At 49.4% G+C, this 15,703-nt stretch overlaps 1 protein-coding gene across 2 annotated transcripts in view; it reads left to right on the top strand.

Moving 5' to 3' along the window:
• lrp6 (low density lipoprotein receptor-related protein 6) overlaps positions 1 to 15,703 on the top strand; it is a 62,930-nt gene that overhangs the window by 41,824 nt on the left and 5,403 nt on the right. For both annotated transcript variants that reach the window (XM_012838254.3, XM_012838255.2), the window contains exons 11-22: positions 1,309 to 1,493; positions 2,351 to 2,677; positions 4,892 to 5,094; positions 6,235 to 6,446; positions 8,114 to 8,304; positions 10,609 to 10,818; positions 11,314 to 11,439; positions 11,805 to 12,041; positions 12,377 to 12,487; positions 12,831 to 13,061; positions 13,365 to 13,501; positions 14,662 to 14,759. In XM_012838254.3, coding sequence (XP_012693708.1) covers positions 1,309 to 1,493; positions 2,351 to 2,677; positions 4,892 to 5,094; positions 6,235 to 6,446; positions 8,114 to 8,304; positions 10,609 to 10,818; positions 11,314 to 11,439; positions 11,805 to 12,041; positions 12,377 to 12,487; positions 12,831 to 13,061; positions 13,365 to 13,501; positions 14,662 to 14,759 — 2,268 coding nt within the window. The remainder of the gene's footprint in view (positions 1 to 1,308; positions 1,494 to 2,350; positions 2,678 to 4,891; positions 5,095 to 6,234; positions 6,447 to 8,113; positions 8,305 to 10,608; positions 10,819 to 11,313; positions 11,440 to 11,804; positions 12,042 to 12,376; positions 12,488 to 12,830; positions 13,062 to 13,364; positions 13,502 to 14,661; positions 14,760 to 15,703) is intronic.

The raw sequence follows: 15,703 nt of genomic DNA on the forward strand, positions 1-15,703 counted from the left end.
TCTGAATAAGGCTGGATTTTAGAAAATGTCTCTCTCTTTTTCACTTACTCACTATGTATTCCCAACAGTTAAATTAGTACGATAAATCAAATCAAGCAAATGAATAGCTCCCCTTCAGTAAATAACCGTGGAGTTGGAGTGAGGTTGAGAGGGACCCAGCGGAGCCCAACTCCGAGGGGGTGATGGCAGCGTCTGCCTCTGAGCTGATCCATTCATTTTCACTGTTGGCCTGCGGAGTGAGTTTCCATTGACCCTTGAATGGGGCCCCTTGGCACACGGCTGCTTCTGTGCAGGCCCACGCCACTATTGTTCCGTGGTTCTGATGGATCAGGGGGCTTTACGGGTCTCGGGGCCCCGGTTTATGGCGCACATGAATCAGGCCCGTTAATGCGCCGGGGTCTTGAAACGCGCCCCAGATAGATAAATGCTGTTCGTCTCAGGCTACAATTCATCCACCTCCTTAGTTTAGGATCCAGGAGAGAGAGAGAGAGAGTGTGTGTGTGTGTGTGTGTGTGTCCATCTACTCTGGAGCCGTCTCCTGCTGCACTCCGTGCCTTTTTTTCTTTGTTTCTTACTGGGGATCATTCAAAGCTTTTTTTCTTTACCCTGTGTGCGTGCGTACTGTGTGTGTGCGCATGTGTGTGTTTGTGAGTGTGTGTGCGGATGTGTGCAGCTGTTTGTGTGTGTGTGTGTGTGTGTGTGCGTGCGTGCAGTGTTGAGCTGCGGTGTGGTGTCAGATGTTTGTTAGACAGTGTGTTCTGCCAGCAGAGAGAGTGAGGCGGATGAGAATGGGAGAGGGGGGGGGGGGGTTGTTGCGAGCGGCACGAACGCTGGACGGATGCCTGGGGGCTTTCAGCACGGCGGTGATTGAAGGCCCATCCACACATCACCTGAATGGTGTTTATAGTCTGGAACTGTCAAGCAGCTCCAAGTATGAACTCTGATTTTGGGGGTTCAAGTTAATATTGTTCTCTCTCAAAAATGTTTTTCTGTTCCATTTCCAAAATTGTCAGGCGCTTTTGTAGTATGCGTGTGCCAGTCCGCCGTCCAGACCACACAGATTTCATGTCATCTATTTTCATTAGACCTCGACGCTGGCGGAATAACTGATTTGGTCTACCATCGATAAGGACCTCACAGGCGCCCCGTTTATTTTACATTTCATTACCTACCTTCAAACCACAACCTAAGCAGTGCTATCTGTGCTCTAGATAACAGCTGTGCTCCAGCTTGCCCTAATAAACCAAAGTCTCGTTGTATTTTCCTCTCTTCCTCATCTTCCTCTTCCTCACTCCCCTTGTCTCTCAGGTTCATGTACTGGACAGAGTGGGGTGGCAGGCCAAAGATCGACCGGGCGGCCATGAATGGCATGGGCCGCATCACCCTGGTGGCCAACGTGGGTCGGGCCAACGGTCTCACCATCGACTATGCCGAGCGGCGCCTCTACTGGACCGACCTGGACACCACGCTCATCGAGTCCTCCAACATGCTGGGTAAATGACCCGACCCAAAGCAGATCCCCCACCCGCTCTGTGACGTCCTTTTGGGGCATCTAAGGGCAGAACCTGATAAGAGGCCGCTTGTTTACCTGTGCCTGTGTAGAGAAGTCTCCAAGGCCTTTCCTAGTATTTTGAGTCCACCTTCTGGACTAGACTTAACATTTAACTATAAATGAAAGCACTGACGCAGTAGAACTGTGTGGGCTTGGTTAAAGAGCAGACTTAAAACATGAACTAACACTTTGTGCCGCCTGCCAGTTTTACCAATTTAAATAATGACAAAATGAGCAAACGACACTTTCTAAAGAAACACTCTCCCATATGGAGTTGGGTTGGCGGTTGTCAGCGTCTCCTCCAGCCTGACGGCTCCCCCTCCTAACTCTGTGTGACTGGTCCCTAACTCCTAACTCTGTGTGACTGGTCCCTAACTCCTATCTCTGACACAATATGTTCCCAATTAGCTGGTCACGCCTGCCTGGGCACTGAAATAGGATGAGGACAGGGGAAGGGGTAACATCAAAAGAGCCCAAACAAAGCCTGTTTGCGCTAATTACATTAGATTACATTCAACTTTCTTGGCATTGAGTATAGGTACAAAGCCAATGAAATACAGTTAACATCTAACCAGAAGTGCAAGTGGACATTTTTGAGATAGGGTATGCAACTTCTATCTTGCTTTCAGTCACTTAACTTAAGCACACAAGCGTACACTTAAGCAAACAGTGTAGGTAAACTTTTCCCTCCAGTTTATATTTGCAAGTCCATTTTTGATATTCATGCTGTTGTAAAAAACATTTTCTCCTGTGTAGATGGTTCTTTCTCTAAAAAGATAAGTGTTCTTTTCCTTTCAGGCGGTGATCGGGAGGTGATAGCCGAGGACCTGCCGCACCCCTTCGGTCTCACCCAGTACCAGGACTACATCTACTGGACCGACTGGAGCCTGCGCAGCATCGAGCGGGCCAACAAGACCAGCGGGCAGAACCGCACGGTCATCCAGGGCCACCTGGACTATGTGATGGACATCCTGGTGTACCACTCGTCGCGCCAGGGCGGCTGGAACGCCTGCGCCTCCACCAACGGGCACTGCTCACATCTGTGCTTAGCCGTACCCATCAGCAGCTATGTGTGTGGCTGCCCCGCACACTACTCCCTCAACTACGACAACAAGACCTGCAGCGGTGAGCGGCTTAGCTCTGTCGTTTACACACGTGCACACAAAAACAGCAATAGCACTCTCTTTCTCACACACACACACACACACACACACACACACACACACACACACACACACACATGATCATCATATTACACACAAAGAGGGTCTATCTCGGTGAGACTGTCAACGCCAGTAAGAGTTGGACATATGCTCAAAACCATGACCCTTAGATATACAGTGAACTTTAAGTATAAAACCATGACCCTTAGATATACGGTGAACATTAAGTATAAAACTCGCTGATGTGTGGATTTTGCTCTTGGTATAATATGACATGTCTTCTCTGACAACTAAAGAAACATGCAGCAAAGAGAGATTTATTGCTCCAGTCACACACACACACACACACACACCAACACCAGTCACACACACACAGTAACAAAGTCAACGCAAGCTCCCTCGTTCGTCAGCTCTGAGGTTTGCAGACGGACGAGCCGGTCCGAAGTAACTGGCGGCAGAGAGAGTGAGAGAGAGAGCGGTCCCTGGTCCTCAGCAGTCTGGCTTCATAGAGTAAATGCTTTCCCATGTGTGTTGTGTCAACCGCCTCTTCAGGGGCCTCCTAATAATCGCCCTGCTAATTGAGGCAGCAGCCCGGAGTGCTGACTGAGTAGAATACAATAGACGTTAAGAGAAATATGACCGTTAAATTCTCATTTTTGCTGCTCCCATTCCCAGTGTATTTCCCCGTGTAGGTGTTAGCTACACGCATACCTTGATCTTGGCCATTCCCAGTCTCTTGTTTATTTTATCATTGTGTGTTGATTTTCTTTTAAATACCGTTGAGGTTGTATTGGTGGCGGTTACTATTTCTAGTCCTAGTGGTTGTTTGACTGATTGTGGCCTTCATTGTAGGAGAAGGATGAGTTGGAGTTGTTTAAGTGTTGTTGTTGTTGTTGTAGGGAAAGTTGTAGTAGTAGTACGAGTAGTAGGAGGGGGAGTGGGAGTAGTAGAAGTAAATAGTAGGTGCGGGTTTCCGTGTACTGACATGAGTCATACTCAGAGAGGACATGTGAGCCACCTTAGGGAATTGCCACGTACGTCTGGAGGACGTCAGCTTTTCAGCATCACATCAACTTAATTGAATTTTGTTTGGAATGCTTACTGGTTGAACTAGTTTTGGCGAGGCCGTGTAACTCGAGAGGGCTCTTGTTGTTGTTGTGTTTTTTTTCCCCCCTCATCTCTTGAACTGACCAGGCAGCAGTTTCAAACCGCTGTACTGCACAGACAAAACCAAGAAATGATGGAGGGGGTATGTCATCCAGCCAATAAGCTTCTGCCCTGAAGTAACAACACAGCCAGAGCAGGATAGTGGTGACCAAACCTTCAGTCACGCTTGTGGTCAAATAGAACACAAGTCAAGATCTAGAGCTGGCATGGCTACTCCAGCAGTGACTATACCAGGGGCATGTGGCAGAATGACTGAGGCTGATGCAGGCCATAGGGGTGTGTGTGTGTGTGTGTGTGTGTGTGTGTGTGTGTGTGTGTCTGTGTCTGCACACATATGTTCCTGGCCCTGTGTGTGTGGGTGGTGGGGGTCTGCAGTGCCGCCTGGTTGAAGATTGGAAGCAGCAGCAGCGAGCGCTGGGGCAGGCATGAGAAGCAGCGGCAGGGTATTTTCTTTTTAAAGCCCTTGTGGTCAGCCGGGCCCTTGCCAAGTTGGCAGGCGCGGCACTAACCCGAGCCCAGTGTAAGCCTGGCTTCGCCCCGCTGCTGTGTTTGACATAGTAAAAACACTCTTTATAATCGCCCCAGGACTCCTGCGGGGGGAGAGGCGGTGGTGGAGGCTTTGGCCGAGGTTGAGGGATGGTGGGGGGGGAGGCAGCTGGTGAGGTCAGTGGCTCTTGGGCCTCTGGTGAAGGGGCCCTTGAGTATCTGCACACGCGTTTGCAGGCAGAGGTGAAAGGTCAAGCTTGCAGTGACTGCCTGAGGTGGCGAAGGCTGTGTGGAAATCAGCCGTCCTCCAGGCGCAGTTCACCCCCCCCACACACGCGTCATAAGCGCTCAAGTTTACACCAACAAAGAGTTCCGCTAGTGAGGAGATGCTTTGTACCCTTGTAGCCTCGTCTTTTTTTTTTTAACTTGATTCTCTCTTCTCTCTCTCTCTCTCTCTGCTGTCATTATCTCTCTCTCTCTGCTGTCATTATCTCTCTCTCTCTGCTGTCATTCTCTCTCACAGCGCCGACGTCCTTCCTGCTGTTCAGCCAGAAGACGGCCATCAATCGTATGGTGATTGACGAGCAGCAGAGCCCCGACATCATCCTTCCCATTCACAGCCTGAAGAACGTGCGCGCCATTGACTACGACCCCCTGGACAAGCACCTCTACTGGATCGACTCCAAGCAGAATGTCATCCGCCGTGCACAGGAAGACGGCAACCAGGTATATGCGCCCCTGCTGACCCCAGATCAGAGTTACAGGAGGATTCCAGGCAGGCCCAAGGCTCTAACCTTAACTAGTCTAATCAAAAGTCCTGGCAAAGCTAGCCAAAATCGAAAAGAGTCTCGAAGAGTTCAGGATCAGTCTCTTATGTCTCCCTTTTTCCTCCTAGAAACAGAAATCCAAGCTCAGTGGTTAGTTAGCTAGTTAGTTTATTAATGTGTTGATTAAGCCAAGCTTAGAACTTAGTAGATAGCTGCTCTAAAAAAAACAAAGCCCTTGTATGTGATAGCTCTGCTGCCAGGAGCCTGTTGCCATGCCAGCTGGATGGTTGACACTTGAGTTAGTCCAGCCTCGTGGCACATTATACTCTTTGTGGTCAACATGCTGAGCAAGCCCAGTGTTGTTGCATAAAGCGATCTAACCGGAGGCCAAGTCAAATCATAGCAGACCCCAACACAAGCACAGGGAGTTCTCCTCTGTGATTGAAGCCCACAGATCAGCCTCTACATGAACCTAGTATGCATAGGGGGAGCCGTTGTTCTGAGTTTCTTTTCCGTCGTCGATTAATGTTCGAGCCTTTTCTCTAACTGGGTTACTGCTTCTCACTTTCCACTCTGCCTGGTATTTGAACTTCTTTTTGTTCCCATTTTTTTTTTTGGAAGATGTACATAAATACTCATGACTGTCTGTTGTCATGGAGACCTGCCCTAGTGTACAGTAGTTCCACAGTGCCTTATCAACAGAGCAGCCTCATGGCCCATCATGAGGTGTTTTTGTCATCACACTTGGCAGCAGTGGGAGCTGAGTTCAGAATTCAAGAGGACTTCTTAAGAAAGTAAACTTAAAATGAGTATTCAGTGCCAAGGCTTCAGCTGTCTAATAATCGTTCTAATGATGGAAGAGGAAAAGGTTCTTATGGAGTAATATGGGGCCTTATCAGTAAAACCAGAGTTGTTAGAATAGTTCAGGTTCAGATGCTTCTTCCTGAAATCAGAAACCAAACAGTTGGTTGTATTTACTATGAAAACATGTCCCTCCCTTCTGGTAATGACAAGAATTTGATCTTGTTGTTGATGTTACGGACCTATGCTTGCCCCTCACTGTTTGATTGACACCGTACTTCTTCCAATGACTTTCCAGAGCATGACCATTGTGTCCAACTCGCTGGGCGGGCCCAACCTCGGCCTGCAGCCGTTTGACCTAAGCATCGACATCTACAGCCGCTACATCTACTGGACCAGCGAGGTCACCAACGTCATCAACGTCACGCGCACCGATGGCACGCGGGTGGGCGTGGTGCTCCGCGGTGAGCAGGACAAGCCCCGCGCCATCGTGGTCAACCCAGAGCGAGGGTAAGACACCCCCCCCCCCCCCCCCCTACCATTTCTGTCTCTGTCTCTGTCTCTTGCTTTCTCTGTCTCTTTCTCTCTCTCGCTCTCTCTGCCTCTTTCTAGCTCTCGCTCTCTCTGTCTCTCTCTCGCTCTTGCTTTCTCTGTCTCTTCCTCTCTCGCTCTCTCTCTCTTGCTTTCTCTGTCTTTCTCTCTCTTGCTCTCTGTCTCTTTCTCTCTCTCTCTCTCTTGCTTTCGCTGTCTCTTTCTCTCTCTAGCTCTCTGTCTCTTTCTTTCTCTCTCTCTCTCTCTCTTGCTTTCTCTTTCTCTCTCTCGCTCTCTCTGTCTCTTTCTAGCTCTCGCTCTCTCTGTCTCTCTCTTGCTCTTGCTTTCTCTGTCTCTTTCTCTCTCTCTCTCTTGCTTTCTCTGTCTCTTTCTCTCTCTCGCTCTCTCTGTCTCTTTCTAGCTCTCGCTCTCTCTGTCTCTCTCTTGCTCTTGCTTTCTCTGTCTCTTTCTCTCTCTCTCTCTCGCTCTCTCTGTCTCTTTCTAGCTCTCGCTCTCTCTGTCTCTCTCTTGCTCTTGCTTTCTCTGTCTCTTTCTCTCTCTCGCTCTCTCTCTCTTGCTCTCTCTGTCTCTTTCTCGCTCTCTGTCTCTTTCTCTCTCTCTCTCTCTTTCTCGCCCTCTCTGTCTCTTTCTAGCTCTCGCTCGCTCTGTCTCTCTCACTCTCTCTCTCGGTCTCTCTGTCTCTTTCTACTGTCATTCATTATTTCTCTCCCTCACAGAGCCAATGTTCTGTTCTGTTCTGTTCTGTTTTTTTTTTTTGTTGTTGTTCCGTTTTCACAAGTTCAACTCCGGGTCACTGGTTCTTCTTCTGGGGTTGTTGGTCAGGTGTTTTATGTGTCTGTGCTTTCGGCAGTTTGTGGTGGTCCAGCCTGATGGTTTGTGGGGAAGGGCGTTGGGAGCTGGCTCCGCGGAGAACAGCTGTGATGCTCACAGGGGTTTTCTGACACATGAGTGGAGTATTAAAATCATAGGGTGATTTTTGCCAATCTGCATTCATTCCCTCACACTTTCGAACTTCGCCGTGTCCTGACCCGTAGCGGTCGGAAGGAAATGACTATTGCTGAACCCCAAATTGGATGTCTTGTTCCCACCTCACCTCACTGTACCGATACTGTGTTTATGTTCTGGTGTGGTCCTCAAAAGCGTATGCATGTCATGCTCAAAATCCCTTCCTTAGTATTCGCAGCTGACACTTTCTCTTCATTTTGCTCTCTTTCCGTCTCACTCTGTCTTCATCTCTTTCTTTTTCTCTCTCTGTCTTTCTCTCTCTCTATCTATCTATCTCTCTCTTTCTCTCTCTATCTATCTATCTATCTATCTATCTATCTATATCTCTCTCTGTCTTTCTCTCTCTCTATCTATCTCACTCTCTCTGTCTCTCTATCTATCTCACTCTCTCTGTCTCTCTCTCTCTATCTATCTCTCTATCTATCTCTCACTCTCTCTGTCTTTCTCTCTCTCTATCTATCTCTCTTTCTCTCTGTGTCTTTCTCTCTCTCTATCTATCTCTCACTCTCTCTGTCTCACTCTCTATCTATCTATCTATCTGTCTATCTATCTATATCTCTCTCTGTCTCTCTATCTATCTATCTATCTCTATCTCTGTCTCTCCCCCTCCCTCCCGACAGGTACATGTACTTCACCAACCTTCAGGAGCGCTCGCCCAAGATCGAGCGGGCGGCGTTGGACGGCACGGAGCGTGAGGTCCTCTTCTTCAGCGGCCTGGGCAAGCCGGTGGCCCTCGCCATCGACAACGAGGTGGGCAAGCTCTTCTGGGTGGACTCCGACCTCCGGCGCATCGAGAGCAGCGACCTATCAGGTGAGCCCGGCACATCCACTCAGGGACGCGATTGGTTTCCCCGTTTCCCCTACTGAAGCCAAGGCCCTCGAGTCGTCGACTAAGTCGAAAATAAAGAAGCGAGACCTTGTGGAAAAACTGGATTAGCGTCACGGCATAATAAAAGCCTGTCATTAATTTTCCTGCACTTGAACCTTGTCCATTGGCTGGATCAGCCAAAATGTTTGTTTTTATATCAGAACAATCGGGTGTTGTTGATGGATGTAGCATGCGAAGGAGCCATCAAGGCGGTTGGTTCCAGTAGTTCGGCTTTCTTTGGCTGGGTTCGCGGCAGCCTCTCCCGGAGGTGAAGAGGGATGTTAAATTATCGTGGATTGTTAACGTTCAAGCCAAGTAATTTGCTGTGGGTTGAAAAATGGCTGTGTTTCTAAAGTGTAGACACCATTTAAGTGCATATACATCATCCTGGGCCGCTTGCATAAGCAAAGTGAAATATTTATGTTGGCCCTCAGGAACACTCTTAAGCTCTCCATGCCGGCCTGTGGATGTGTCTGTGATGGGCCCTTATGCGACTGGCTGGTGTAAATCGTTAGCTAGGTTCTGCCACAGAGGGGTCCATGAGGAAAGAAAGGGACGGAGGAGAGGGGTGATGGGTGTTGGGGAGGGTTGGAGCATCTCTGCTGACGGAGGAGAGGGGTGATGGGTGTTTGGGAGGGTTGGAGCATCTCTGCTGACGGAGGAGAGGGGTGATGGGTGTTGGGGAGGGTTGGAGCATCTCTGCTGACGGAGGAGAGGGGTGATGGGTGTTTGGGAGGGTTGGAGCATCTCTGCTGACGGAGGAGAGGGGTGATGGGTGTTTGGGAGGGTTGGAGCATCTCTGCTGACGGAGGAGAGGGGTGATGCCCCGCTCAGGGGCACAGGGCAGTTGGGGGGGGGGGGGGGGGGTGGCGGGCGGAATCTGAGGGGAGTGGGACTGGCGTGAAGCCCAGAGCCACAAGCATTTCAGCTGAGCGCCAGCCGCCACACGTATAAAACACACACACTTACAACCCACACACACTCATACCACCCCACACATATACACACACACACACACACACACACACACACACACACAGTCATACCACCCCCCACACACTCAGACCAGCCCACACACACACCACTACACATGTACACTTACATACACAACCACACGCAGATCCTTACATATATACATACATACATGGCTACACACACACGAACACACACAAACAGAGACAGAGCTCCATTGGAATGCCAGTCAGCTGCAGCAGGGCATTAGAGAGAGATAGTGGGCAGGGGCTGTGGCAACGCAACACACCCGTGCTGTCGCTGGGTAAACAAACAGAGCTGCCAGAGACGCACTGACACACACACACGCACACACACACGCACAGGCTGGCCCGCGGGAGATTTGGCGCTCTTGTGGTCGGGCACCAGGGGGGCCTGTCACAGGGGTAAAAACAGAACACCGTAGCCCTGATCTCCCACCACCTCCAATGGATCAACGTCAACCACAAGCATTCAGCTCAGCTGGCTATCACTTTTATTTATTTTTATTTGTTTAGATTTGTTTTGCTTAGACAACATTAGCTAAAACATCAGAGACAGGCTACTTGGCCTCTTTCATGCAGTCATGAAGGGTTTGCTTATGCTGTATATTACCAGGAGTGGTGTAATATGTCTTTTTGTTTATCTAACTATTGTTTTATTTGGGGACTTCGGTGCCTTTTCAAGCAAGGCACTACAGAAATCCTGCAAGGCCCATGGCTAGAGCTGCTACCGCTGTTAGTATTTAGTTTGCTGTGTGACTGTAAGGGGATCTGTGTGGGTCTTTTTAAAGGTGTTATTACTTCTGTGGGGAAAAGGGAGTCTGTGGTTCTGAGGAGGAGCGCATGCTGATCAGAGTGTGGATGAATGATTGCGTGCGAGGGGGAGCGATGAGGTGTGTTTTAGTCATCAGCATGTGGGTGGCTCCAGGTCTTCATGGCAGTGAAGCCAGCGTAGCCAGCGCCTGTGAATCCTGTCTTTATGCCTTGGTTCCCTCTCCGGATAGCTCCCGCTTTAACGCTCTGTTTGTCCTCGCCGTGTTCCGCTGTCCAGCCCTCCCTGCTGTCCTCTCTTCCCCCTTCCCCGTAACTCCAGGCTGCCTCCTACCAAACCTTTCCTCTGTCGGTCAGTTTCCATGGTTCCTGATCTCTCCCTTCCTCTCTCCTATTCTCCTCCTCCTCTTCCTCCACCCGTCCTGATGCCCCCCCTCCTCCTCCTCCTCCTCCTCCTCCTCCTCTCTGCTCCCACACTGTTCAGGAGCAAACCGGATCGTGATCGAGGACTCCAACATCCTGCAGCCGGTGGGGCTGACTGTCTTCGGGGACCACCTGTACTGGATCGACCGGCAGCAGCAGATGATCGAGCGCATCGACAAGACCACGCGCGAGGGCCGCACCAAGATCCAGGCTCGCATCGCCGCGCTCAGCGACATCCACGCCGTGCACGAGCTCGACATGAACGAGTACAGTGAGTGGAATTGCTCCCCCCCATCTCACACACACACACACACACACACACACACACACGGTGGAAGAAAACGTAGAGGCAGTGAGAGCAATGCAGCATCCTCTCTCTTTAGACCCCTTCTCTTTCCCTCCCTCTGAAATACACACACAGTGTAGATATACACACAGTGTAGTTGCGCGCACACACACACACACACACACACACACTCTCCACTGCAGAGTTCAAAGAGTCACTTAGCCAGAGACATTACAGGGTTGCAGAAGCGTTCAACCAAAACACTGGGCTTCATAGTACATTAAAATTGCCCTCACACTCACACAAACAAGGAAGGATATTAGTCAATGTTGACAGTTGGCATGAGACAAAAAGACTAGAAAGTGTTGGATAGTGAAGAAAGAGCTCCTTGATTGAATTTTTGTCTTAAAACTTCCACTCTCTCTCTCTCTCCCTCCCTCTCTCTCTCTCTCTCTCTCTCTCTCTCTCTCTCTCTCTCAGGTAAGCACCCCTGCACGTCTGATAACGGCGGCTGCTCTCATATCTGTATTGTGAAGGGAGACGGGTCAACGCGCTGCTCCTGCCCCGTGCACCTCATGCTGCTTCAGGATGAACTCACCTGTGGAGGTACGGCACACATCCACACACACACACACACACACACACACACACACACACACACACACACACACACACACACACACACACACACACACACACCACGCACCTAGCTTAGCCTTACCTGACTATGCACATATTTCTTTTCAGAAAAACAGACAGAAAAAAAGCAACACTGACAATATTGTACCAAATAAGTTCATATTAGTTAACATCACCTCAAAAACGATTTTTTATCTAGACAACTATCTATTTCTGCCTTTGCCCTGTTAAGTTGTTGAGCAATTGAACACTCACAGTGTTTGTTACACATTCATGAACCATGAACGCACCTTACGATTAACACACTCCCCCCGTCCCCCGTCCCCCTTTAGAGCCGCCCACCTGCTCCCCGGAGCAGTTCCAGTGCATGTCGGGCGAGGTGTACTGCATCCCGCAGGCGTGGCGCTGCGACGGCTACGCCGAGTGCGACGACAACAGCGACGAGCACAACTGCCCCGTGTGCTCCGAGATCGAGTTCCAGTGCGACAGCCGCCAGTGCGTGGACCTGGCGCTGCGCTGTAACGGCGAGATCAACTGCCAGGACCGCTCCGACGAGGACAAGTGTGAAAGTAAGGGCGCCCCCTACTGGACGAAAATGAACTGTGGTTGACGAGAAGTGGCAAAACAGCCTGGGGTGCATTTTCTGAAAGAGCCATTAAGCAACTGTTGTATCTGTTACTCTAGAGAGCCTGGCATAGTGTGATACACAATTAAGCAACCTCGAGGTGCGCGCTCTAAAATTCACAAAATAATCCTTCAGTTCATAAGGAGAGAAAAAAAACCAAGTGGGCATAGTTTGATTAAAAATACGATAGAAATGTTTCAACCTCTTGTCTTTCTCAGTGTTTACACCATTGTGTGAAATAAACAGACTATTTTCCACACTTGTTTGACCTCTTTACAGTCCGCTGTGCTCCCGACCAGTTCAGCTGTGCCAACGGCCCGTGCATCGGCAAGCACAAGAAGTGTGACCACAACATGGACTGCACGGACAACTCCGATGAGCTTGGATGCTGTGAGTGTTGCTGGCATGGCCATAACTGTGATCGTATATTATAACTCAACTGGTAAACCGAGGCGCTATCATTACTTAGGTCTGATAGCCAGGGAGCCCACATGCTGATACAATGCATAGCTGTACTGCAAGTCATCTTAGACATAACCGTTTATTTATTGTGTAAATGTACTTGACACTAAATACCTTTTTGTAAATGCATCTATTTTGGACCTTCGAGCCAGTTATTAACATTTTGGATCTACTGCAATTCACCCATTTTGGATTCATAGTTATTAGAGATACTTGAGATATGTGCCGTATTAAAGAGTTGGTGGCTGTGGTTCTGTGGTTCTCTCCTCAGACCCCACAGAGGAACCGTCTCCCCAGCCCACCAACACCATCGGCTCCATCGTGGGGGTCGTCATGGCGCTGTTCGTGGTGGGCGCTGTGTACTTTGTGTGCCAGCGAGTGCTGTGCCCGCAGATGAAGGACGACGGCGAGACCATGACCAACGACTTCGTGGTCACCGGACCCTCCTCCGTGCCCCTGGGATACGTGCCACACCCAAACTCACTATCTGGCTCACTACCAGGTATGCCTAGTGAACTACATCTCCCAGAATGACTCAGTTTCTGTTCCATCAGTTCACTTGTGAGAAGATTCCCATCCCCAGATAATTCTGTGGGACATTTCTAACCCTCCATGTGATCTAGTTTCTGTGTGCGATTTGTCAGAATAACCATAGATACCATAGATATCATTGTAGACATGAAGTGCTTCTATCTCGACTGAAGTGACATATCTAACATTCTGTTGTACTACTTAAATCAGATGTTATGTGCGTGAGGTTTGGGGAATGAGTCTCATGGTTTCTCTGTCTCTCCCCTTTTGGCAGGCATGTCCCGAGGGAAGTCTGTCATTGGTTCGCTAAGCATCATGGGTGGCAGTAACGGTCCACCATACGACCGTGCCCATGTGACTGGCGCGTCGTCCAGCAGCTCCTCCAGTACCAAGGGCACTTACTTCCCACCGGTACGCCAACCTAACACTGCCCACAACACATGGGCTCAGACACACGCACACTCACAAGCACGCATTCACACGCTCACGCTCACACGCTCACACGCTCACACACACACACACACTCACACACACACACTCACACACACCCACACGCACCCAAACTCACACGCTCACACGCTCACACACTCACGCTCACACACTCACGCTCACACACTCACACACACTCACACACTCACACACTCACACACACACACACACTCACACACACACACACACACACACACACACACACACACACACACACACAAACCTGCCTACAGTGGTGCATCACTCTCCCAGTACCAACTGATCTCAGCGACACGTACTTAACTTGTCTGGTCTTTCCGACACGCAAGCACTCATTCACTGTCCACCAGCTCCAAAACCATCCTGTTATATTTCTTTGCACTTCTCAAATAAAACCCACACACACATACTCATACACTGAAGCTCCCAAAAACCTTCCTGTGTTGTGCATCCCCCTCCACACATAAAACACACTGAGCACAGCCCACTCATGGGAGAAATATGCTATCTGTGGATGACTCAAACCCACCCAAGAACACAAAATGGGGGGAGTGTGTGTTTGTGGAATAAATGGCTCTCAATTTTTTCTAAACTGTTCCACCCCCATTGAGCTTTTCATAGGGTTGTTGTTGTTTTTTTTTTTTTTTTTTTTTTTCTTTTCTTTTCTATTTTTAACGACCCTGTTGATTGCCGTGATAGCGTTTTTTTAATGTCTGAAACGTTGCCGGCTGCAGTCATCATCGTAGACGCGGAGCTTTTCTGAAATCTCCCGTCAGTGCTGATGAAGCAGAAAGTAGATGTGGGCTCTGTGAGGGTGTGAGGAGATTACTGGATTACATTTTACTTTCTGCTGTAAAAAATAAATATGTGAAGTAAACCTTAAGTGCCACGCTGATGAAAAAGATCTGGTGGGAAACCTGGACTTTAAATTGTTTATTGTTCTCTCTCTCACTCCCTCTCTCTCTCTTTCTCTTTCTCTCTCACTCCTTCACCCTGTATACCACTCATAACCTCCACCTTGCCTGTATCTCTTCTCCCCTTTTGTTTCTTTCTTTCTTTCCGTCTTTTCTTTCTCGTTCTCTCCATCTCTCTCCTTCCCACAGATCCTGAACCCTCCTCCGTCTCCAGCCACGGTGCGCTCTCAGTACACCATGGAGTTTGGCTACTCGTCCAACAGTCCCTCCACACACCGCTCTTACAGGTACACACCTCTCCTCAGCACAACTACACACTCACACTCTCACTCTCACATCAGAACACACTTCCAGGTCCACCGTGGGACACTTTATCCACGGTCTAAGCTGTGTTCAGGTTTATATGTCCGTACCAAGGGCTATTGAACATGTTGGTATCATCCATTTAATCCGCAGCAAGGCACCACATTAGAGAGAATGTGGAGTTATCCTCCTGCCTGCCTGCCTGCGCTCCAGTGCACATGGAGTTGAATGTGACCGCACATAAAACGGCTCAGTGAGATGACTCAGTCAGTATCACTGCGTGTGCGTGTGCGTGTGCGTGTGCGTGTGCGTGTGTGTGTGTGTGTACACATATGTACGTGTGTGTGTGGTGAGGTTTAAGCCTGTTTTACACTGGTGCAGATTCCCATTCAGTTGTCATCCCTCCTCACCCGTTGTGATGCCAGTGCTGGTCACCCCCTGGTGTTCCAGATGCCCTTGGGCCCGAACTCCCCGTACACCTCTGTGAGACAGAGTGGCCACTGCACAGCGTACATTCAATGCCGATGTTTAAGCTCTTAATCCTGACACTGGAGACCCCCCCCACATATCTTCTGTCTACCCCATGCTCCAAGCATATCTTTTTGAAAAATCGGTGAAATTCAAACGCACTGGAGCAGCTAAATCGGAAGTGTTCAGCTAATGAAGAATGCCCCTGATGAGTCAAGTCATTTTCATAGTGCATAGAAAGATTGAGACTTGTGGAGAACAGAAGGGGGCCCAGAAGCAGTACTGCAAACCAGGAAGGCAAGAACCTCTAAAGGCTCCTTGGCATGATTGCCCCTCTGACGTTCCACTTAGAACCCACAGAGAAAGGTTCTGTACTGCTGTTGCCAACCCTTAATAACCCCCTAGGTGTGTAAAGAACCTCTCGGACTGTGAAGAACTCTGTGACGGACTGTAAGACTAA

This window comes from Clupea harengus, chromosome 16 (genome assembly GCF_900700415.2).
Source record: "Clupea harengus chromosome 16, Ch_v2.0.2, whole genome shotgun sequence".
Lineage (NCBI taxonomy): Eukaryota > Metazoa > Chordata > Actinopteri > Clupeiformes > Clupeidae > Clupea > Clupea harengus.